Below are 23,802 nucleotides of genomic sequence, written 5' to 3' on the forward strand. Positions count from 1 at the left end.
GAACAAAAAAAAAGAAAGTGAAAATAGTATGCTTCAGTGTGTATTCAGACAACATCAGCTCTTTCTCTGAAAGTGGATAGCATTCTTCCTCTTGAGTCCTATGGAATTATCTTGGATTGTTGTATTGCCAAGTCATTCACAGTTCTTCATCCACAATATTGCTATTACTGTATACAATATTGTCCTGGTTCTGCTCCCTTCCAAAGTAATCTTTAAAAAAGCACCAGCCATTGTTACCCTCCTCCTCTGTCCCACCCCTTTCCCTCCCCCATTCAAAAAACTCCAGTGGATCCCTATCATCTCCAGGATCAAATATAAAATACACTCTTTAGCTTTTAAAGTTCTTCATAACCTGGCTCCTTCCTACCTTTCCAATTTTCTTCTACCTTTATCCCTTCCATGTATTCAATGACCCAATGACACTGTTCTCCTTGGAATTTGTTGAACAAGACTTACCTACATCCTGACTCTGGCTATTTCCCCTGGCTGTCCCACATGCCCTGGCTTCTCTTAAGTCTCAGTTGAAATTTCACCTTCTACAGGAAGCCACTCCCAATTCTCCTTAACACTAGTATTTTCCCACTGGGATTATCTCTATTTTATCCTCTATATAACTTCTATGTACATAGTTCTTTTCATGTTAACTCCCCTTGAGAACAGGGTCTGTTTTTGCCTTTCTTTGTATCCCTAAAGTTTCTGACAAGCTTTGGCAAACAGTAGGCATTTAAATACTTGTTGTCTAGACTTGCCGATCAATTTAAACATCAAAATATGAAGTAGTTTTCAAGACTGCTGAATTGGTATTTCACATTTCCATTCAGCCCAGCCCTGTTTCCAAAACAACTTCCACTGATTTTGGCAAGCCAAGCCAAGCCAAGGCTTAAGGCACATCCTGCTGTCTTTGGTCATCTTATTCTCCAAAAGGGGTAGAAGAAAGTGATGGAGAAAATGTCAGTAATGCAGATAAAACTTTTAAAAAGCGTGCTTGGCGTTTGTTAAACCCTCCTGAGTAGTCTCCTCTCTGACATTAATGCCCGACTCTGGGCAAGTGACTTGAATTCTCTAGGCCTTAACTTTTTCCTTCGTAAAATGGGAACAAAACTTGCGTCTAAATCTCCCCAGGCTCTTGTCAAGTCAGAGCTACTAAGTGCGAATAATCATAATAATATTTCCTACTACAGGGTACAAGATTGGTGAATGCTTTTTTGGTGGAAGGAGAGGGGAAGATAATTAGGATGTAGAGCCGTCTGAGGCAAACACATTTCCAGCAAACGCGTTTTCACTTTTCTCCTCCCCCTTTCTGGCCAGTCCTTCCCCCTCACTTGGCCTTTTATTCTTCCCTGTCTCTCTTTCCCGCCTATCTCCTCTACTTCCCCATTATTCCCTTTTCCCCTTTCCTCTCAAGCCAACCCACCCCACTCCACTCCCAGGCGGCCTTTTGTTTTTCCCTGCCTCCCTCTCTCTTCCTTTCCCCGTTTCTTTCCCTTCCCTTCCTCCTCCTCCTCTTCTCCCATCCCCCCCAAGGCCCCGCCTCCCTCCCGCCCCTTCCTCTCTGGCCTGGCCCCGACCCCCCCTCCCCGCTTCGCCCAGGGCCTCTTCCGGCGCGGAACGTCGTTGTGGGGGGTTTTTTCCTCTGACGTATTATTCCGCGCCGGAAGTGGGAGGAGGCTGCGGAGAGTCTGGCGCCATGGCGGCGGTAGATATTCGAGGTAACCGAAGCTGTCTTGCGTTACTCGTCTCAGTCGTTTTGGTTGGATTTGTCATTTTTCCCGCTCTCCTCTCCCTTCTTTCCTCGCATTTCTGTTGCGTTTCTCTCGGGGACCCTTCTGGTTCCAGGAGAGGCGGGGCTCATCTCCCGTCTCCCGAAGCGGCTCATGAACCTCTGGAGGACTAGAGCGAGAGGGGAAACCGAGGTGGTGGGCCTTCCCCGTACCCCAGCTAGTCTGTCAGCAAGCATTCATTAAGCGCCTATTATGTGCCTGGAGGGGCAGCCAGGTTGTGCCGTGGGAGTCAGATCTGAGTTCAGATCCAGCTTCAGACACACTTAGCTGTGTGACCCTGCTTAAGTCACCTAACCCTGTTTCCTCTTTTGTAAATGAGCTGGAGAAGGAAATGGCAAACCACTCCAATATAAGAAAATCCCAAAAGGAGTCACGGAAAGTCAGACACGACTAAACAACAACAAATATGCTAAGTGCTGGGAATACAAGGAAATACAGAAAACAGCCTCTGCCCTCAAGGATCTCACAGTCTAATGGGGGAGACAACATGCAAACAAGATAATGTATTGCTGAGAACTTGTTAGGGATCAAGAAATAGTCTTTGAGGATGGTTGGTAAAGGGGCAGATGAAAAAGAGATTCATTCAGACCCGGGAGGCAGTATCATTTCCTGGAATTATGACGACCTCTGCCCCCTTTCTTGATCTAGCCTCAGCAGTGCTCATGAGGATGGCTTTCTCTCTCTGCTGTAAAGGGTGAATATTTGTGGTACTTCTCACCTTCAGCTCAGAGATGTTTCACACTTTTATCATCTAGGACCCTCATCCTTGTCCTCTTGTAAAAGAAGACTGGGAGGAGAGGTACCCGATGTACTATAGGCTTTCCTCTGGATCTTTTAAAATTATGTGAGTAGGGATTCAGCACTCTGGTTATCCACCTATTATCCTTTGCTCTTTATTTTCCAATCTTCAGTGTCCTGGATGATGTCTCTTATACCATGTATGGGCATATTATCTTTGGTAATGTACTATAGCCTATTTATATATACTATGAATAATTAAGACCCACGAGAAATGAGGTATGTGCTTTGAAGTATTTTTCCAGTGATTATGGTTTATGTTATTTTCTCCATTCCCACCTTACCTTCCTTGTTACCAAGAGAGCATGCATTGGCAACATGGTTGGCTATTTAGGGATGTATTCTGTGTTTATGGAACAAGCAAAGTTAATTTGCCCCCCTGGGGAGCAAACCCAGAACTTGGGCCTCTAAGTGGCTTAGCTGAGTAGCTCCATGACTACCTTATTTGATGATTTTTACACTTGACATTTGTTGAAAATAGGATCTGTATCTATATATTAACTTGTTACCATTTTTCCAGCCCTTGCCTAGATCTAGAACCATAAAATTTTAGGAGAACTGGGTGGTGAAGTGGTTAGAACACTGGATGTGCTATCAGGAAGACCTGCTTTCAACTCTTGCCTTTAACCTTTACCAGCTGTGATTGTAGATATGACTCTATGCCTTGCTTTTTATTCCCTTATGAAGGAGAATGCAAATACCTATGTTACTTACATCCCAGGGTTGTTGTGAAACTCAAATGAGATACTGTGTGTAAAGCTCTTAGCAAACCTTAAAATGCTGTATAATTGTCAGCTGTCTTTTAAATTATAGTATTATTCTCATAATCAACAGTTGGTTCTGATCTTCTTACTTAAGTGAGTTTGAAGGGTCTATGTCCACTTTTTATCAAAAAAAATTTTTAATTGATATTGAGATAAGATGATATATCCACATGCTTTTGAGTTGAGTTGCTTTCAGAGGCTATCTAATCCAATCCATAAGCAAAAGACATACCTATAATAAAATGTCGAACAAGAGGCTGGTCAACCAGTCTGTGCTTGAATACTTCTAATGAGAGGGAAGACTCTGTTTCCCAAGGCTGTTCATTCCTATTTTGGATGGCTCTAATTTTTAATTAGTTTTTCCTTACCTCAAGCCTAAATTTTGGAGCTTCTGTCCATTGCTCCTGATTTTGTTATCTTGGGCCACATAGAATAAATCTAATCTGCCATCCTTCCAGTTACCCAGGCTCACATGTTATGTTCAACTCCTCATTCTCTCTCATTCCATATTCAGTCATTTGTCAGACCCTGCCAATTTCTACCTTCATTATATCTCTCATATACACTCCCTTCTTTTCTTTGACACTGTCACCACCCTAGTGTAGGCCCTCATCACCTCATGCCTGAACTGTTGCAATAGGCTGCTGGTTGGTCTACCTGCCTCAAAGCTTCACTTCATCCAACTTCTGTTTAGCTGTCACACTGATCGCCTGAAGGACAAGTCTGTCCCCTCCTAACTTTCTAGTCTTCTTTCACCTTACTATCCTCCATCTACATGATCCAGTGACACTGGCCTCCTTGCTGTTCCTCAAACAATAAACTCCATCTCCTAACTCCTGTCATTTCACTGGCTCCACCTTCTGCCTGGAACCCTTCTTCCTGATCTCTGCTTCCCTCTAGCTTTTCTCCCAAGTCTGGGCTAAAATCCTACATCTAAGAAGCCATTCCCTGTTCCCCTTAATAATAGTGCCTTGCCTCTGAGACTGGCCCCAATTAATCCTGTATAGTATATCTTGTTTGTACATAGTTGTTTGCTTATTGTTTACTTTATTAGACTATGAGACTATGAGCAAGGATTGCCTTTTGCCTTTCATTGTATCCCAGCCTTTAGCACAGTGCTTGGCACATAGAAGGTGCTTAATGACTGACTGATTTCTCATAACAACTCTTCAGATATTTGAAGACAGCTATCATGTCCCCATTTAGTCTTCTTTTCTTGAAGCTAAGCAGCCCCAATTCCTTCAGCTGATCCTCATGTGATTGTAGACTCAAGGCCCTTTACCATCCTATTTGTACTCTTCTAGATGCTTTCAAGTTTATCAGCCTCCTTCCTAAATTGAGAGATCCAAATACAAACTCCAGATGTATAGAATATAAGAAATAGTCATCTTTTCTTTTCATCTAGATCAGAGCTCTAGAAATTTGCTTTAATTCTAAGAGTTAGTCCAAGAATTTCGGAGCACGGTAAAATTTCAGCTTTTAAAGAAACACAATAGAATGGTAGAGGAGGGGTTAGCGTGTTTGTTGCTGTTGATTTGCATCCTTTCCAGACAAATTGAACAGAACTCTGTAGTGGAGTACCCCAGGGATATGAGTTTGACCCAGTTCTTTCTCCACATTCTTATTTGTGCCTTGGATGAAAGCATAGATAGCATTAAGTTTGCAGATGCTGTGAAGCTGAAAGGATTAGCTAATCTTGATTGATTTAAAAAATGGGCCAAATCTCATTTAATGAAATTTAATAGGGATAAATGTAAAGTCCTACAGTTGGATTAAAAAAAAAAATCATGTTATATGTACAAGACAGTGTGTTAAGGTGAGAAAGACTTGAGGATTTAATAAGATGCAAGCTTATTTAAGTCATCAGTGTGATGTATAACAACCAAAAAAAGCTCATATTGGGTTGCATAGAGACAATAGTGTTCACAATAAAAGAGGTGATAGTTTGTTTTTACCCTTTTCTACTTAAGCTGCATTTAATTTATTGAGTTCAGTTATGGGCATTACATTTTAGGAGGGACATTGACAAACTGGAGTGGGTCCAAAGGAGGGTGATGAGGATGAGGGGAAAGGAGGGAGGCTGCAGACTGTGCCATGCAAGAATCAGAAGCTCCTTGAAGAAAGTGAAGCTGTTTAGCTTGGTTAAAAGAAGGACTGTCATATAGAATAGACGGCTATGGTTTTGTCTCATAGAACAGTACCAGAGTAGGAAAGCAAATTGTAGTTTAATATGGGGTAAAACCTCAGCATATTGAAAGATGATAAAATATGCGATAGTCATATATTTTCTTATTGTGACTTTAATATTAAAGATCATACTATAAAAAATTAGAATAGAAGCAGAATATACACCTCACAACTATGGGTAGGAGATATATTCTTAACTAAATGAGAGAGATAAGATAAAATAGATAACTTTTATGTGAAACTGGAAAGTAAATGCACAGACAAAATTAATACACCTAGGATAAAAAAGGGAAGTAATTGAATGCGGGAAAATCCTATTGGATTTCTTTGAAAAGGGTTTCGTATCCAAATTATATAAACAATTAGCAAAGATATATATAAAACCAGTAGCCAGTCCTTAGTAGATAAATAGTCAAAGGATATGAAAAAAAACAAACAGTTCTCAAAAGAATTTCAAAATATTTATCGTACAGGAAAGAATGTGCCAAATCACTAACAAGAGAAATGCAAATAAAACCAACTCTGACATTTCACCTTATATCCTTACAAAGTGGCAGAGATGACAAAAGATAACAATAGTCAATGTTGGAGGGGTTGTGACAAGATAAACACAATGATGAGTTTCTGTTGGAGCTGTTAATTGGTATAATTATTTTAGAAAGCAATTTGAAATTATTTCTGGAACAATTTCCCTGCTCTGACTTCTAAACTCCCTGGCTTCCTTTAACTCCCAACTAAAATCCCACCTTTTACTGGAACTTTTCCCTAACCCCTGTTAATTCCAGTGCCTTCCCTCTGTTAATTATTTCCTGTTTATCCTGTATGTAGCTTGCTTTGTATATGTTTGTTTGCATGTTGTCTCCTTCATTAGTAAATCCCTTAAGGAGAGAGACTGGATTCTTAGCACAGTGCCTGGCACATAGTAGGTGCTTAATGTTTATGGATTTCTTGAATTAAGCAAATAAAATTACTAAACTGTATATGCCTTTTGACTCAGAGATTCTGTTACTGGGCTTCTCCAAGGAAGCTATTGATTAAGTCTGCGTTTATACCAAAATTTTTATGGCAGCACTTTTTGTGGTATTAAAGATTTGGAAGCAAAATTTTTGCCTCTCAGTTCAGAAATAGCCAAATAGCAGTACCTGAATGTAATGAGATATTACTGTGCTGTAAGAAATGATGAATATTTTGAATACAGAGAAGCATGGAAAGATCTATATGACCTGATTGAAGCTGAGTGAAGTAAACAGAGCGAAGAAAAAAACAAACATGATGATTGCAACAATGTAAATGGAAAGAATAAACATATGCACACACATCAGAAGTAAATTTTGCAATATTATAAAGAACAAGTATGGCTCAAAAGAAATGTTACGAGATTAATTTTTGGAGGTGGAAGGTCCACAGGTGAGAAATATTACACCTGTTTTTGAATTTTTCACTGTATTGACCAGTTGTGCTGATTTTTATCCTTTTTTTCTGTCTTTAAAAAAGTGCTTTTTTTTATATGGGAGGGCTCCCTTGCAGGGAAGGTCTGCTTGGGAAAAATGATGATTTTTAAAAAGACATTAATAAAAACTTTAAAAAAACATATCCTTTTTTTAACTGGTCCATTTTTTTGAGGTGAGAGGACGAGTGTGACTTGATGGGAAGAGGAGAGAAGGAAAGTTGATCATTATACGTAATTAAATTAAATTAAATATTTTTCTTTCTTTTTCTCTTATTGTCCTTTCTCTGTTTCTCTTCCGTAGACAACTTGTTGGGAATTTCGTGGGTTGACAGTTCCTGGATCCCTATATTGAACAGTGGTAGTGTCTTGGACTATTTCTCTGAACGAAGCAATCCTTTTTATGATCGGACATGTAATAATGAAGTGGTCAAAATGCAGAGACTCACACTGGAGCATTTAAAGTAAGTTGCTTTAAGAACATTGCACTGTTGCCAGTTAGTAGATTACTCAGATCTGCTGTTCCATAGCTGTAGCTCATATACAAAATAAAAGTCAGGAAGGATATGAGTCTTACATCTTACTAGGACATGGATAAATTAGCTATAAAAGACAATTCCCAGTATATTTCCCTGTAGAAATCTACCCTATATGATATGACTGTTTGTTTCCATGGAAACATAACATTAAGTGAAAACAATATAGGATTTAGTTCCATGCAAACAGTATTAGAAATAGTATCTTCAATCCTGGGTGGTTAAAATTTGGACTATAAAACCTAAAATAGGAACTGAGAGATCAGTCTTTATCTGCCTGGAAACTGTTCTCTCATTGAAGTGAATAATAAAAACTCTTCCTGACCCTCCCAGCAACTGTTTTCTGATTGGCTACTCACCATTCTCCACTAAAACAAGGGTGGAAGTTGGGGAGGGAAGCATCAACTATTGGGAAATTGGGACGGTGTGTTTATGATACATTAATGTGTTGTTTGGGAAGCTACATTATGCAGGGTATGCCTATAAAACGAATTTGTTGCCATCAGTTAAAATGAGTTACTTAACATCCTCATTTGTAAATTAAGGTGGTTGGACTAGATCCCTAAGGTCCTGTCCAGCTCTAAAGCCTATAATCTGGTAGGCAGCAGGTTTGGTTAATTTGATACAAGGGAGTGTTTTAACAGTGAAACGAATATAGTATATACCAGTTGTACCTTTGCTAGTTTGAGGTCTTAAATGTGCTCATCCAAGTACTTAATGTGCAGGACAAGATTTCATTTCATTTGAGAGAAAAGACGTACATTTTAGCCTATTGAAAAAAGAGATAGGCAAGCTTTATTAGAATTCTTTTTTGAGCAGTTGGGCAGGATTGAGATGGGGAGCCAAACCTGTGATTTTTTTGGTGTAGGAAACTTCCTTTACCAATGCAGATTGGTACCAGCTCTGCACCTCATAGTCTTAGTTGCCTAGTTGTCTGGGGCACTGAAAGCTAAAGTGATTTGCCTAGTATTTCTTTATTTGCTATGCCATGCCTCCTTTCATTAGTCAATGAACAAGCATTTATTTATTGTTTACTGTATGTCAGGAGCTGGAGATAGAAATAAAACCTGTCAGGGAACTTATCATTTTGTTACTGGTCCATAAGATTTTCCTAAATCTTAAAAGATATAACATAATAATGTGTTGTTTCTTTCATTTGCCAGGTAAATATGAGAGCTATTCAAAAAGTACATTTATTTTGGTATTTTTTTTAAAACTGATTTTATAAGGTAAATAATTGTTACTTGTAATAAACAACTTACTAGTAATTTTCGACATCCATCATAATCAAACATTTGTTATAGTCTTTGGGCAAATTTTTCAGTTCCAGGTGAACAAAATATAGAATCCCTGGTTTGCATTTGTTTATATTCTACTGCTTACAGCATCTCTGATGCATTGCTTTCCTGCCTAAAACTTTGCACACCATTTTGCTGTGCTGTTTTGATTGATGCTGTTTTCCGCATAAACTTCAGTGAGGTGAAAATGAATTTCTGTAGCAGAAACTTTTTTTTCATTTTAAAGTGTTAGGATGACTTCATCAGGAAATATCATCTAGGACTGCAACCCTAGTTTTAACTATGATAGGTCCACCAAGTCACAGAAGTGTTTCCCTTTGTGCTGGTTGCCTTTCATATCTCATAAATAATGTCCTATCATTGAAATTATTGTACTCTACAATACACTGATAACCTTATGAAGTTATTTTTGAAACAACTTTTATAGATTTCTTGATTTCCAGTATTTTGTTTTTCAGTCAGATGGTTGGAGTAGAGTATATCCTTTTGCATGCCCAAGAGCCCATTCTTTTTATCATTCGGAAACAACAGAGGCAGTCCTCTACACAAGGTAAGTTATATATACTTCAGACCATTTTTTCTTTTCAAAGACCTACGTGTTCTTTATGCTCTGACTTCCAGGTTCTTTTTTTAAGCATTGTAATCTCTTTTAGATTCCTGGGAAGTTTCATCAATAATATTTTTTATTTTCCTAAAATTATATCCCATACATGTGCTTTCTTCAGAAAGAACAGAGGTTGCCCTCTAGTGGCAAAATGCTAACTGTGCAAGGAAAAAGTATTTGCTTATAGGCGCAAATGATGTTTATGTTGTGTGACATATGTCTTTCTTGTAGTGAAGGACATTATTTTTTTAAGTATTAGTTTAGTTGATAAAAAATTCTAACTTATTGTCAGATTTTGTGTTCTCAGTTTAAGAACAAACTCCAGTAAACCTAATTAGTTAGCTTGTGATATTGAGAACTACCATTATCTGCTAAATATTAGAAAAAAATTCTAATATTGCCTATAAGATATTAATTATTCTCAGAGGAATAGTTCAGCATGATTTTAGTGTTGATTGGTATTAGAAGTGTCATCTTCCATGTTGTAATAGTAGCTTTTGCAGGCTCTTTCATTATTAACATAAACATGGGAATGTGATGTTCCAGCCACTCTGAACATGCTTTATTGGATTTTATATCTGCCTTTACCCTTACTGTAATTTTTTAAAAATAAATTTTTGTTGCTATATTTTGTTATTACATTATATACATTCCTGGTGATTTCCCTCCCAGAAAATCATCCCTTATAACAAAGACTAAAAAGGAGGGAGTAAAAAAACAGTTCAGCAAAACTAACCAGTACAACAACGAAGTCTGCCATCGTATGTAGTAGTCTATACCAGTGGTGGTAGATCTTTGCAGGTGGCATATTGACTTAGAAAATCTCAAATTAACATTCTCTATGATGTATTTTTATTTATTTTGTTAAACATTTCATAATTACATTTTAATCTGGTTTGGACAGCATTCAGGAGTTTTGTCTCCTCTGATCCACACTCATAATCCTATATTTCTGCAAAGATGGAAGGATGGTAATTTCTTACATTTTGCCTTTGGGATCAGGCTTGGTTATTAGAATTTCACAACATTCAATTTTGGTTACCCTGTTCTCTTCATTTTCATTTTTGTAGTTATTGTGTATGTTGTTTTTCTGGTTCTTCTTACTTTACGTTGCATATATATTTCCCATGAATCTCTGTATTGATTATGTTCATAATTTTTTATATCACAGTACTGTTTCATTACTGTCATATACCACAACTTGTTTAGCCATTCCCTATTCAATAGGCACCTGTGTTGTTTCCAGTTCTTTGCTGCTTAGAAAAAGTACCATTTTATTTTGGTGTAGATGGAGCCTTTCTTTTTGTCATTGACCTCCTTCATGTACATGCCTGGTAAATACTGAGCTTGTCATAAGGAATTTCTGCCAAATCTCAGAAATTGATAGGTCATCTTGATACTTCTATGATTTGATTTTGTTTCCTTTTTGATTACTAATATCTTATCTCCCCATTAAGATCTTATTCTCTTCTCATTTTCTGTTAAATGAGAGTATTGTTCTAGATAATCTCTGAAGTCTCTTTCAAGCTCACAGATTCTATCTTCTTATTGAATGCCCACTTCTTATTTGAATACTAGATGATGGAGTCACCGAAATGATTATAACATCTGGCCAAATAGGGGTGGGTGGTGGAGTGAGAGACTTTATATACAAACAACTCTTAAGTGAACAGTGACATCAGTGAAAAGAGAAGATCCAGTCAGAGAGCTATGAGAAATCTGAAGAGACCAGATGACTTTCCCTGGAGAAATATGATAGGAGGCTTCCTGTAGGGGGTGGCACTTAGGTTGAGCTTTAAATATTTCAGCAGGTGGGGACCCAGATGTGCAAATCTGTTCCTGACATTCCTTGTTTCATGAACACGAGCTTAGAGAGGAATAGGTGCTTGAGCAGAGGGCAGGCCCAGTTTGTTTTCTGGAAGTGTGTGTATGTGAAAGGGGCAGTAGCAGGAGATTGGGGAGAGGGCGTGAAATACCCACATCTGGAGGCTGTGGTTGTTTGAATGAAGAGTCCCCAGCATCTGGGAGGGATCAGACTTCAAGTGTAATGTCCCCTGCAGCCTGTCTGCCAGTTTGTATTTGCCCTTGCTTAGCATGGGAGTCACTTGGAATTGTTGAAGGGCTAATTCAGAACTCATAAATCATTCTTTTGGACTTCATTAAACTTACAAATATTACTGATGCATTACACTTGTTATATGTGCTTATTGATCATAGCACCTGATTAACTGATATTAGATATTGTAGGTAGAGCATTTATTAAGTGCTTACTGTGTGCCACCAAGTGTGCTCTGTGTTGGGGATAAATATACAAGCAAATGAGAAACTCCCTGCCTTCAAGGAGCTTACATTTTAACAGGCAAAAACTATACATAAAAAGGAGCTGAAGAAGGGTGGAAGGTGCTGCTATCTAGGAGGTGTAGATGGTTATGGCTCAGTATGATAGTGGTGATGGCTAATGGGCCATCCCCTGGGTGGGAGGACTGCTGTGACGAAATGTAAAAGGTAGTGAAGAGAAGATCTAATGAGGGAAACAGTTTGCTGCAGGGAAAGGACTAGAGAAAAATAAGAATAACTGTTTACTGAGCATCAACCGGCTATGCAGTGTCTCAAAAGAGTTACAACTGCACGAAGACTTTTATACTATATTTTTCTTTATATAGCAAGATGCTCTAGCCCACTGTCACAGAAAATGATCTCTTAGAAGTACATTCTGTAAGAGCCATTCCTCAATTGATAAGTGGTCAGAAGATATGAATATGCAGTTTTCAGTCAAAGTAATCAAAGTTTTCTATAGTCATATGAAAAAAATGTTCTAAATCACTATTGATGAGAGAAATACAAATTGAAGAAATTCTGAGCTACTACCTCACACCTGTCAGATAGGCTAATATGACAGAAAAGGAAAATGACAAATGTTGGAAGGGATATGGGAAAATTAAAACACTAATGTACTATTGGAGACGTTGTATACTGATTCATCCATTCTGGAGAGCACTTGGAACTATTTCCAAACTATAAAATCATGTATATCCCTTGACCAAGCAATACCACTAGGTCTGTATCCCAAAAGAGATAAAAAACAAATTGGAAAATGACCTATGTGTACAAAAATATTGATAGCAGCTCTTTTAGTGATGGCAAAGAATTGGAAATTGAGGGGATATCCATCATTTAGGGAGTGGCCGAACAAGTTGTTGCATGTAATTGTGGTGGAATACTATTGTGCTTTAGGAAATGATGAGCAGGATGCTCTCAGAAAAACATGGAAACACTTGCATGAACAGATGCAAAGTGAAATGAGCAGAACCAGGAGAGCATTGTACAGAGTAACAGCAATATTGTAAGATGATCTAACATGAATCACTTAGCTATTCTGAGCAATACAATGATCCAAGACAATTCTGTAGGACTTATGATGAAAAGTGTTGTCCATCTCCAGAGAAAGAACTGGTCATCTCCAGAGAAAGAACTGGTCGAGCCTGAATGCAGATCAAAGATACTTTTTCTTTACTTTCTTTATTTTTCTTGTTCTTTTGGTCTGTGTTTTCTTTCACAGAATGACTTACATGAAAATGTGTTTTGCATCACTCCACATGTATAACCTATGCCAATTTTCTTGCCTTTTCCATGGGCGAGGGGAGGGGGAAGGGTGGGAGAGAATTTGGAACTCAAAATTGGGGGCGGAGGGGAGAATGTTAAAATTGGGAAAAAATAAAATATTAAATAAGATTTTTTTAAAGGTACATTCTAGCTCCTCTAAAGGGATGCCAAGTCTGACCATTTGATTCTTAATTTCTCTTTTTTTAAATTCATTTTTAGTTTTCAACAGTCTCTTCGCTTTTGAGTTTTAAATTTTTCTCCCCAGTACGGTGTGCACTGTGATGTAGGCTCTACATATACATTCCTATTAAACATATTTTCACATTAGTTATGTTGCAAGGAAGAATTAGAACTAATAGGAGGAACCACCAGAAAGAGGAAACAAAACACAACAGAAGAAAAAAATAGCAAATACTATGTTTCGATCTGCATTCAAACTCCATAGTTCTTTCTTCTTTGTGGATAGCATTTTCCATCATGAGGCCTTTGGAGATGTGTTAGAGTCTTGTATTGCTGAGAAGGATTAAGTCTATCAATGTTAGTCATCGCCCAGCGTGACTGTTACTGTGTACAGCATTCTCCTGGTTCTGCTCACTTCATTCAGCATCAGTCCATACAAGTCTTTCCAGGTTTTCCTGAAGTCTGTCTGCTCATCATTTCTTATAGCACAATAGTATTCCATTACATTCATATACCACAACTTGATTCTTAATTTCCATGTTACTGACTTGGGCAACTCCCCACATTTCATTTCTGTCAAACCAGCTATTTCTACTGTTCTAAAATTTTCTTCTCCGTTGATGAACACTGAGCCATTTGTATTTATTTCTAATGTCACACATTTACTGACTTGAAATTTCAAAAATGCTTTTTTATTGTTTCAGTCATCCCATTAGCTGATTATTATATCATTGCTGGAGTAATTTATCAGGCACCCGACTTGGGATCTGTCATAAACTCCAGAGTGGTAAGTGTCTTTTTGTAAGGGTTTGGGGTGGGGGGGTGAGTGGTCAGAAAAGGGAACCAATGAGTTGAACACTCTTTAAGTGTTAAATTAGGATTTTCCCTCTCTGACAAACTTGTCTAAGAATATTTGCTTTTGAAATCTGAACTCCATGTTGACCAGGGATAGCTATGTTCTGAGTTACTTCTAAACTTGTATACTACAAACATAGCCACATGTGAGCCACAGAAAATATTGTACTTGCAAGAAAAGCATTATTTTTTGGTTCTTTATTCTTGTAATTTTTCACCCAGTGAAAAACTCACAATTTCCTTATTTTGCAAGCTCACAGCTGTGCATGGAATTCAGTCAGCTTTTGATGAAGCTATGTCATATTGTCGTTACCACCCTTCCAAGGGCTACTGGTGGCACTTCAAAGATCAGGAAGAACAAGGTAGGACATCCAAGGCTTTTTAAGGAGAGTTTGTGCAAATGATGCAAATGCTGTGTCTTTGAGAATAATGGAGAATAAGGGATACTTTCTAACATGTCTTTCCCATCCTATGGAGAAGTATTTACAGAGTTAAAAAAAAGTAATTTCAGCTGAAACTAATGAAAGAACTAGTTTAATCCATGGGAATAGTAGTTTCTGTCATTTCAAATGTGGTTCGATTCACTCTATGAAAGGAAATCTTAAAGATACGTTTTGGAGACCTGAGCTTGTGCTTATTAGGTCCAAAGACTGGGAATGAAAGGCAAAGCGGTAGGCTATAGAGGGGTCAAGAGAAAAGCACAGAAAAAAAAAAATCAAGGAAACAAATAGGGGATCTACCCACAAACAGAATTTTTATCTCACATTTCCTCTTTCAGCCCAGAAAAAATGAGGCGGGTGAAAGATGAAATGACTGAGAAAACAAAGGTTTGATCTTCTGAGCATATTGATTTATTGAGCAGTGCATGCCAGTTGCCCACCAAACTGGGACCAGTCCTCCTCAGCCTAGGGCTGGACTCCAAATATAGGAGGAGACAGACTTTTATACATTAAAAACAATCAAATAAGGCCGGTTAATTACAAGGAAACCATATAACAGTAAGTAATCTTATTTCTAATTGGAGGGAAGATTAGGGACTTTCCAAGTTGGGAGGGGGAGAGCGAATAGGTACAATTCCCTGAATTCAGGTGTTCCATTCCCCCCAAGTGTCTGAACGGTCAAAGGAACATGGCAACAATAATGATCGGTATGGGACTAGTTTTCAGATTAAGACATATGGGTCACTTGACATGTACAATTGTGCAAAAACTCCTTGCATCAATCTTTGGATTTGACTGGGTTTCTGGTCAGCATAACTTAGGTCGGGTGGGGAACCTGTGACTTCAAAGCCACGTGTGGCTCTCTAGGTCCTTAAGTGTGGCCCTTTGACTGAATCCAAACTTCACAGAACAAATCCCCTTAATAAAAGTATTTGTTCTGTAAAACATGGACTCAGTCAAAAGGCTGTGCACCCAAGGACCTAGAAGGCCACATGTGGCCTCAAGGCCACAGGTTCCCCACCCCTGCCCTAGGTCATTGGTTAAGGATTTCCAAGCAGCAGGGAGAGGTGGTCCAGTTTCCCAGCCATGCAGGGATAGGTTAAACAATCCAATAAGGTTTTCTCCCAGTTCCCACAATTGAATAAACTTTTCTCATAAGACAGAATTTGAATTAGGCCCATAATTGAATAGAAATGGAACTGAGCTAGCTCCAAAATTGAGTCACAAGGAATCAGATGTTGTTCACTCAATTCCCACAATTAACCACTTGCTGTCCTAATCCCTTCAATTCTCTCACATACATATCATTTAATGACAGGTCCTGGTATAAACCATATTAAGAACACTTTTCACCTTTGGATGCATCCACAGAAGGGACTTGGAGTGAGTGTGTTGTGTGTGAGAAAATTGACTCAAAATTAACATTAGTGTCTTTGTTGTTAGGGGAAATTTTTTAAAAGTGAGCCCACTCTTAAAATTAAGAGAAAGGAATATGAAACTTTGTTGTAAATTCAAGAAAAAAAATATATTTCAATTCTGTGTTATGGCCAGTTAAGAGAGAGAAAGAAAAGATGGAGATTTGGGTTGGAGATAGGCAGAGAGGGGAAGAAAGATAGAGAGTTTTGAGGGGGAAGATGAATAGTAGAGGGAAGGAAAGACCATTCTTTGACAGTCTTCTCCCCCAGTTTTTTGTTCTGCCATCCACGTCCATCCTTTTCAATAGGTTAGAGTTGGTATTGAGTCTCAGATATCATTGAGTACTTCAAACTTTGCACATTAAGAGCTACTTCACTAAGCTTTTGAATTGTGTTTCGGATAATTGATGTCTATTTTTGCCTTTCCATATAGATTGATTTAAATACTGTTGCTATTAGAACTCCTTATTGTAAGAAGAAAGCTTAGAACTATGTTTGGCGTTAGACTGAGCAGCCACAAAATGGTATTTAGTTGATAAATGAAAAATACAAAGTACTGTGTCTTTTTTGATTATGGTGATGTATCTTGGACTTTTTATGTTACAGATAAAGCCAAACCTAAAGCCAAGAGAAAAGAAGAACCAAGTTCAATTTTTCAGAGGCAGCGTGTGGATGCTTTACTCCTAGATCTACGACAGAAATTTCCACCCAAATTTGTTCAGGTAATAACTTGTGCTGATAGTTAGTATTTTAAAAATGAAATCTGCAAGACCTCAGCCTCCATTGTGTCTGGTTGGTGAGCTTATTTTTAAAAATGTATGTTATATTTGTTTCACGTGATTTGTTTAGAGGAAAGGACTGAAAACAATATGCATGGTGGATCCACAAAAGAAATCCAAAGTTGATGGGAAGATTGAAAGTTTTATGGAGGAAATGGCATTTCCTATTCTCTTAGAATTATGGAAAGGATGGAGATTTTGAAATTTAGGAAGAGAACGATCCAGGTATAGGTTATTTGTAGGGAAATAGGAGTCAGGAAGTAGATGATTGTGTGATAGGAATGGTGAGCAGGTTGTCAGAGCAACAGAGTTGACAGGGAGAAGAGTAAGGGTATAGAATTCAGGGCCGCATTTGAGAACCTCAAGGGCCACGTGTGGCCTCAGGGCCAGAGGTTCCCCATCCCTAGAGATGGATATATAGTATAGAAAAGACTCTTAAAGAGGAATAATGGAATTGATAGGAATTCTGTGTTCCACTAAGAAACATTTATGAATCATATATTTTGTGCTAAGCATTATGCTAGGCATGGAAGATACAAAGTCAGAGGCAAAATAATGTCTGCCCTCAGAGAGCTTACAGTCTTCACAGTGTGCCAAATGTACTATATAAGCATATACAAGTTAAATACAATGTAATTGGATAAGGGGTGAGGTCTGGTACCAATATCAGTGTGTAGGGAAGAGGGATCAAGAAAGGTTTATGTAGACTTCATGTGTTCACCAGCCCAGTGCCAGGAAGGCACAGATAGGTTTTCAAGAAAGATAATAAGATGTGGTTGGCCCAGAACTTTTCTTCACCTCCATCATTATACTTTTTGTCTTCAGAAATACAGTTATCAGAAGCCTCCTAGTTCTTCATTTTCTGCTGCAGCTTTGAGAGTTGTAGAGAGTTCTCCTCAAGAGCTGCTCCACTTTGGAGTGGTGTACTTGAGGATCATTCCAACTTCTTCTCAAGAGTTCAATTCAAGAAACATTTATTAAGTACCTACTATGTGCATGGTACCTGGCTATGATTTAAGAATACAAAGATGAATGAGACACCATTTCTACCCTAATTTAGAACTACTTAGAAAATTAGTACATAAGTGAGGTACAGAGTTCTATGAGATCCAGTGAGGGAAAGCTTACTTCTTTCTTTTTTTCTTTTTTTTTTGGCTAGGCAGTGGGGTTAAGTGACTTGCCCAGGGTCACACAGCTAGTAAGTGTTATGTGTCTGAGGCCAGATTTGAACTCAGGTCCTCCTTAATTCAGGGCCAGTGCTCTATCCATTGTGCCACCTAGCTGCCCCTAGGGAAGACTTCCTTAACCTGGGAGAGGATCAGGGAAGACTTTGAGGAGAAGGTGGCATCTGAATGGGAATGTTTGCAACTAAGAGAGGTGGGAGACACATTCCAGGCATTAGTAGAATTGGAGGTAGAAGGAGGTGGCAAAGAGGGGAGGGAGATAGAAAACAGAACACGCCAAACGAGGGCAGGACAAATTCAGGGAGCAAGGAGTACAGTTTGGCTGGAAGAGAATTAGTATGAGGTAAGTTTGAAAAGAAAAGCTGAAATTAAATTATGGAGGGCCTTGAATGCCAAGCTGAAGACTTGGAACTTTTGTTTGGTAGGTAAAAGGAGATGGGGACCTGCATGAGCAAATTTGGGAAAGCATGAGTCATGTTCAGGGGTCTAGGAATAATCCAGTTTGACTGGAGTCTAGAGTATGTGGAGACCGATAGTGTGAGATAAGGCTGGAGAAGAGTAGGTTGGTGCCCACATGTCAGCTGAAATATTTGAATTTTATAAAATCATGAGGCCTCTTCACTGTCTTTTATTCTGTTCTCTCCTTTCCACTCCCACTGCTTAGGTCAGGCCCTCAGGACTATTGTATTGACCTCTTGTCTTTCACTCCTCCCATGTCCCTCTTACTCATACTATCCTTCATACAGCTATCAGATTGATTTTCACCAGTGCACAAGTGTAGTCGAGTTATTTCACAACCCAAACAATTTCAGTGGCTTTTTTATGTTTACCAAAGAAAACTCAAACTCTTTAATTTGTTATTCAAGGTCCACTACCTCCTTGATGTCTTCCCTAAGCTCCACCTCCAACCTCTGTCTGTCTGCCTCTCTCTCTCTCACACACACATATACACCCATATACACACAAAGTGATTTCTAATTAAGCTGATTAAATAACACTTTATGATCTTCATATGCATCCACTATCTCCTAATTTGCTTTATACTCACCAGTGCATTTTATCTTCTACTGAGTTATTAGATCTTTGGACCCAGGGACTGTTTCTTATTTATCTATGTGTCGTCTTCATAGTCTCGCACCATGTATTCTACATAGTCCTTACTAAATGTGTACTCAATGAGGGATGTCCTCAGATAGTTGTAGATGAGAGTAGACTCTCGTCTGCTTCATCACTTCTGATCAGGAATACCTTGAGGACCTTTTTGGTCTCCACTGTTCCGTTCCACTTTATTTCCTCTACTGCTTTGACAGTCTTACGACTGTTGTCAGTAGAATGAGGCTTTTATTAGGTATATTCAGGTTGGGTTGGGAGTATTTTTGGTGCAGTGAATTTGATGTTTGAAAATTCCGCTCTAATTTACCTTTTAAGTTTTTTGTCAGATATGAGAGGATGGGAAGATTTAGTATTAATGAAGAAAAGTGTGTTAGAGGAAGATGAAAATTTTGCTTTTTAGGATGAGGCATTCCAACAGTGTTCGATGAATATCATTGAGACCATTATAGCTTATTTAAATTTTGTTATAATTTGTTAAAGTTTTATAAAAGCAAAAACAAGAAGAAAAAAATAGCGTTGTATAGTAGATAGAGTACTGGACTGGGACCAGGATACATGTTCAAATCCCTGCTTTGACTCTTTCTAGCTCTGTGATTAGCTCACTTAACCTCTTTGATGCTTTATTTACTTATCTGTAAAATAAGGATAATAATATTTGTACTCTGCACCTCCTAGGATGGCTGTGAGAATCAATCAGTTTATTGTGCACCTATTCTGTGTCAGTCACTGTGCCTTACAAGCACTGGGGTTACAAAAAGAGTTAAAGACAGTCCCTGCCCTCAAAGAACTTAGAATCTAATGGGAGAAACAACAGGCAAATAAATCTATACAAACAACATATATATGCAGGATAAACAGGAAATAATTAACAGAGGGAAAGCACTAGAATTAAGAGGGGTTGAAAAAGAGTTCCTGAAAAAAGAAGTCTGATTGCCCTCTCTCCCTCTGTGTGTGTGAGGGTGGGGGGGTTGGAGGGGTGGGGGGGGGGGTGTATTTCCTTTCTGTAGTCTTGTTCGATATTTCCCACCTGGTCCAAAAAAAAAAAGCCTGAACCCTTTCCTTAGCAAAATAAAAAAAAAAAAGAGGTCTGGGTAAATCTTAAAGTGCAATGTAAATGAGTTGTTATTAATAAGCTGCCTCTTTTTCTTGCTGCAGCAAAAGCCTGGAGAAAAGCCTGTGCCAGGTATGGACATCTAACATTCTTAGAAAATTGGAAATAAAAATAATAACCTTGTTTAGGGCAAAAGTAACCACACACATTAATAGATTTTTTGATGGTAGACATGGCAGTCTGTAGGCTATATGAATAGAGTGAACTAGTTACTTTGTCCTTCTAGACTTACTGCATTTTTTTTTTTTTTTGTTTCCTACCTCTAAAGCCTTCTAAATTGTCAAGAAAGTGACACTGAAGCATTTCAAACAGTTCTTTCATGGTAGAGATATTGGTGCCTGCAAAGTGAATTATAGATATTTTGTATAAGAGATTTTTATTTGTGTGTGCATGTGTACTCACACATACACACACGTAAGAACATACACATATATAAAAATGCATTTTATATATAATGTATTATATGTGCAACACATAATGTAATGCATACATGTGCATTTGAAAGTGTCCTATTTTTCATTGAACTCTACAGGATTTATTGAAAGATCTGAGTGAAAGAATAGAACTTGAAGTCAGAAAAAAATGATACATCTTTTTGTCTTTAAAGGACATTTGGTCTCAGAAGAACATTCAAAGAATTCTTTCTTTCTGACTGTGTCATACTTAGCTTTAGATCATAAGTGCTAAAAAGTAGGAGGGCAGGATCTCAGTATTTTGGGAATTTAAATGGATCCTAAAATACCATTCCCCCCCCAAAAAAAGAATTATGTTATTTGTGATTGATATTTTTAGAAGGAATTTTAAAAAATTTAACTTCACCCTCAGCATGGTGTTTTTGTTATTAGTGGATCAGACCAAGAAGGAGCCAGAACCTACACCTGAAGCGATAAAAACAGAGGAAAAAGAGACCCCCAAAAACATACAGCAGACAACTAGCACTAAATGCCCTCCTGAGAAACGAATGAGACTGCAGTGAATGTTGGGCTGTTGTTTCCTCAGCACCAAAGAGAAACATACAAAATTCCCCTTCTCTGGATGACATCAGACTTCTGCAACAAAGACTTTATATCATTACAGGATTTAAAATTCCTTGTTACAGCTTTCTCTTTTTTATAAGAAGCTCTGGTTCTCTAGAAAAGGATTTATTTCATCTCCCTTCTTTGTATGTTAGAGTTTTTTTTCATTAATCTTTTATATGCTTCCCCACATCAGTTTTATGTGTATATATGTGTTTATCAAATAAAATAACTTTATAGAATATTGGATTTGGGATGTTTTTTGTTTGTTTGCTTTGTTCCTTCACTGGTAAATTGTGGTACTTTCTAAGTGTCTGGATCTTCATCTAGATAGCTTTCACTGCCCATCTTATGGTACATCACCTGGTAACTTTTGTACTTTGCAACCTCAAAATTCTGTACATGTCATTATCACTTTTACCCTAAAGGAAGAGATACTGTATTTCACCACATTTATGCCGAGTTTTTTGCCAAAAAGTGGAGTGCAATCATTATGTGAAGCTTTTAAAAAATTGTGCCAGTATCATTTATTACTAAACTGTCTTTGGTGCAAGATTAGGATGGATGGAATACTTGTGAATATGCATTAAAATTGAATATTAACAATTTGTGTGGGCTGAAATTCTAGGCTTGTGACTTGCAATACGTGAGAGATAAATGTGTATCCATATGCCACTGGTGAATACGTTGCTGCTCTGTTTATCTTTTAAGTGGTATGACGAACAGAATTACACCATGCGACGACTATGCGATGAAAGGTTACAAACCAATTTTTGGACTGAAAAAACAGGGTTCGATAATTATGTGATGAGATACGGTATTTGTTGTCGACTTTAGGGGTGACCTGTGTCAGGTTATATGATTCTGATAAGTTGGTGTTTGTTTTTTTCCACTCCATCTCCCACTTTGGGCAGAGAAAGGGGAAGTTAATCAGTTAAGTGATTATGTAGTAATACGAGATATAACACCAAAATATCTGCATTAAATCAGGTGTAGGATGAGCCTGGGATTTGAAGATAAATCCTGAGTGCTCAGATGAGTGAATCTAAAAATACAGAGTTCTGGGAAATTTAGACATCAGCTCATCTGGGTCCTTAACTTGTTGCAATGTAGGATTTGTGAGTATAGAGAAGGATATCAGTCAGGTGAGACATGAAGAACTTCTCCCTCCCCTTTTTTTCTTTCCTTTTTATTATAAACTTAACAAATATGAATATTTTCATGTACAAACATTAAAACATGTAAAACATTTTCATGTATAAACGTTAAAAGAGGACTGCATGTGAAGCCATGAATCTCTACTGGGTACAGCATGAATTTTTAAAATATATTTCCAATTTAATACCATAGTTCTAACTTTTACTTATCTATATCTCCTTCTGAACTTACCTGTGATCTCTCCTATTTGTTTTTTGGAGATTCACTGATGCTCTTTTATTTCTTTTTCATTTCTTTTTTAGTATCACTACCACAACCCCCACACTTCCCTTCTAACTTCTGTCTTCCTCAAACTAAAAGTCCTATCTTTGTAATAAGTGTAATGAAAAAAAAAAGATCATACATTGGTCATGTCTGAAAATGAATGTCTTGTTTTGCACCTATAGTCCACCAATTTGATGAAAGACATGATTCTTTATTAGTTTAATGGCATCATCATTGGCCATTGCATTGACCAAGTCTTGTACAGTTGATTTCCTTTACAATGTTAAAGCCATCATATTGTTCTGGTTCTGTTCATTTCATTCGGCACCCATTCATATAATTCCTAGGTTTCTGTGACTCCATCTCTTCATTTTTTATAGTATAATATTCCACTGCTTTCATATACCTTAATTTGTTGAGCCATTTACTTCAATAAATGAGCACCCAATTTGTTTCCAACTATTTACTACAACAAAAATTGCTGCAATTAATATTTTTGGGCATATGGATACTTTCCCTCTGTATTTGATAGGTGGTATAAGCCTAGTAGCAATATTGCTAAGTCAAAGGTTACACAGGTTTTCCCAGTATAGTTTCAAATTGCTTTCAAAAATTATTGGACCATTTAGTTCTATCAATAGTGTATACTAGTACATCTGTCCTCCCAGAGCCCCTTCAACAATTGTCATTTTCCTTTTTTGTCATCTTTGCCGATCCAGTGAGTGTGAGGTGAAACATAAGAGATGTTTTACTTTGCATAGCTCAGTGATTTGTAATTTTTTTCATATTATTAATAACTTTTTTCCCTTGAAAATTATCTGTTCATATTCACTGCCCATGTTTTTCATGCAAAGTAGCTCTTATTTATTTGTATCAATTTCTTAGATATCTTGGATATCATACCTTTATTATAGAAGTTTGCAGCAAAGATTTTTCCCTCAGTTAACTGTTTCCCTTCTAATGTCATTAATCTTGTTTGTAAAAAAAAAATTCAATTTTATGTAATCAGGATTGTCTACTTCAGCTTCTCTGTTCTTAACCAAACCCTTGTTTGGTTGGGAATTGTTTCCCTAATCAGTTTTGAGAATATCTCACTCCTACCCCCTCCAATTTGTTTATGATACAGCTTTTTATATTTAAGTCGTGTTTATTTGGAGTTTATTGGGTTATACGGTAAGAGATGTTAGTCTAAACTTCATTTCTGACACGCTACTATCCAGTTTTTTTACCATTTTTTGTCTGGTAGTGAGTCCTTACTGTCGAAGTTGG

The 23,802-nt window shown here is 37.7% G+C and overlaps 1 protein-coding gene across 2 annotated transcripts; it reads left to right on the forward strand.

Moving 5' to 3' along the window:
* Nucleotides 1–1,649: 1,649 nt before the first annotated feature.
* Nucleotides 1,650–21,353, forward strand: LOC114029986 (mediator of RNA polymerase II transcription subunit 6-like). 2 transcript variants are annotated; one of them, XM_027844642.1, is made up of 8 exons: nt 1,650–1,709; nt 7,282–7,441; nt 9,270–9,361; nt 13,903–13,985; nt 14,307–14,415; nt 16,515–16,630; nt 20,140–20,167; nt 20,941–21,353. In XM_027844642.1, the coding sequence occupies exons 1-8, from the start codon at nt 1,688–1,690 to the stop codon at nt 21,069–21,071; spliced, it is 741 nt and encodes a 246-aa protein (XP_027700443.1). In that variant the 5' UTR covers nt 1,650–1,687; the 3' UTR covers nt 21,072–21,353. The 2 variants fall into 2 exon arrangements, 1 of the variants encoding a protein (XP_027700443.1); XR_003567544.1 differs by lacking the exons at nt 20,140–20,167; nt 20,941–21,353 and adding an exon at nt 14,832–15,051 and having other exon boundaries at nt 16,515–16,600.
* The last annotated feature ends 2,449 nt before the right edge of the window (nt 21,354–23,802 follow it).

This window comes from Vombatus ursinus, unplaced genomic scaffold (assembly GCF_900497805.2).
Source record: "Vombatus ursinus unplaced genomic scaffold, bare-nosed wombat genome assembly UNPS02014945.1, whole genome shotgun sequence".
NCBI classification, from domain to species: Eukaryota; Metazoa; Chordata; class Mammalia; order Diprotodontia; family Vombatidae; genus Vombatus; species Vombatus ursinus.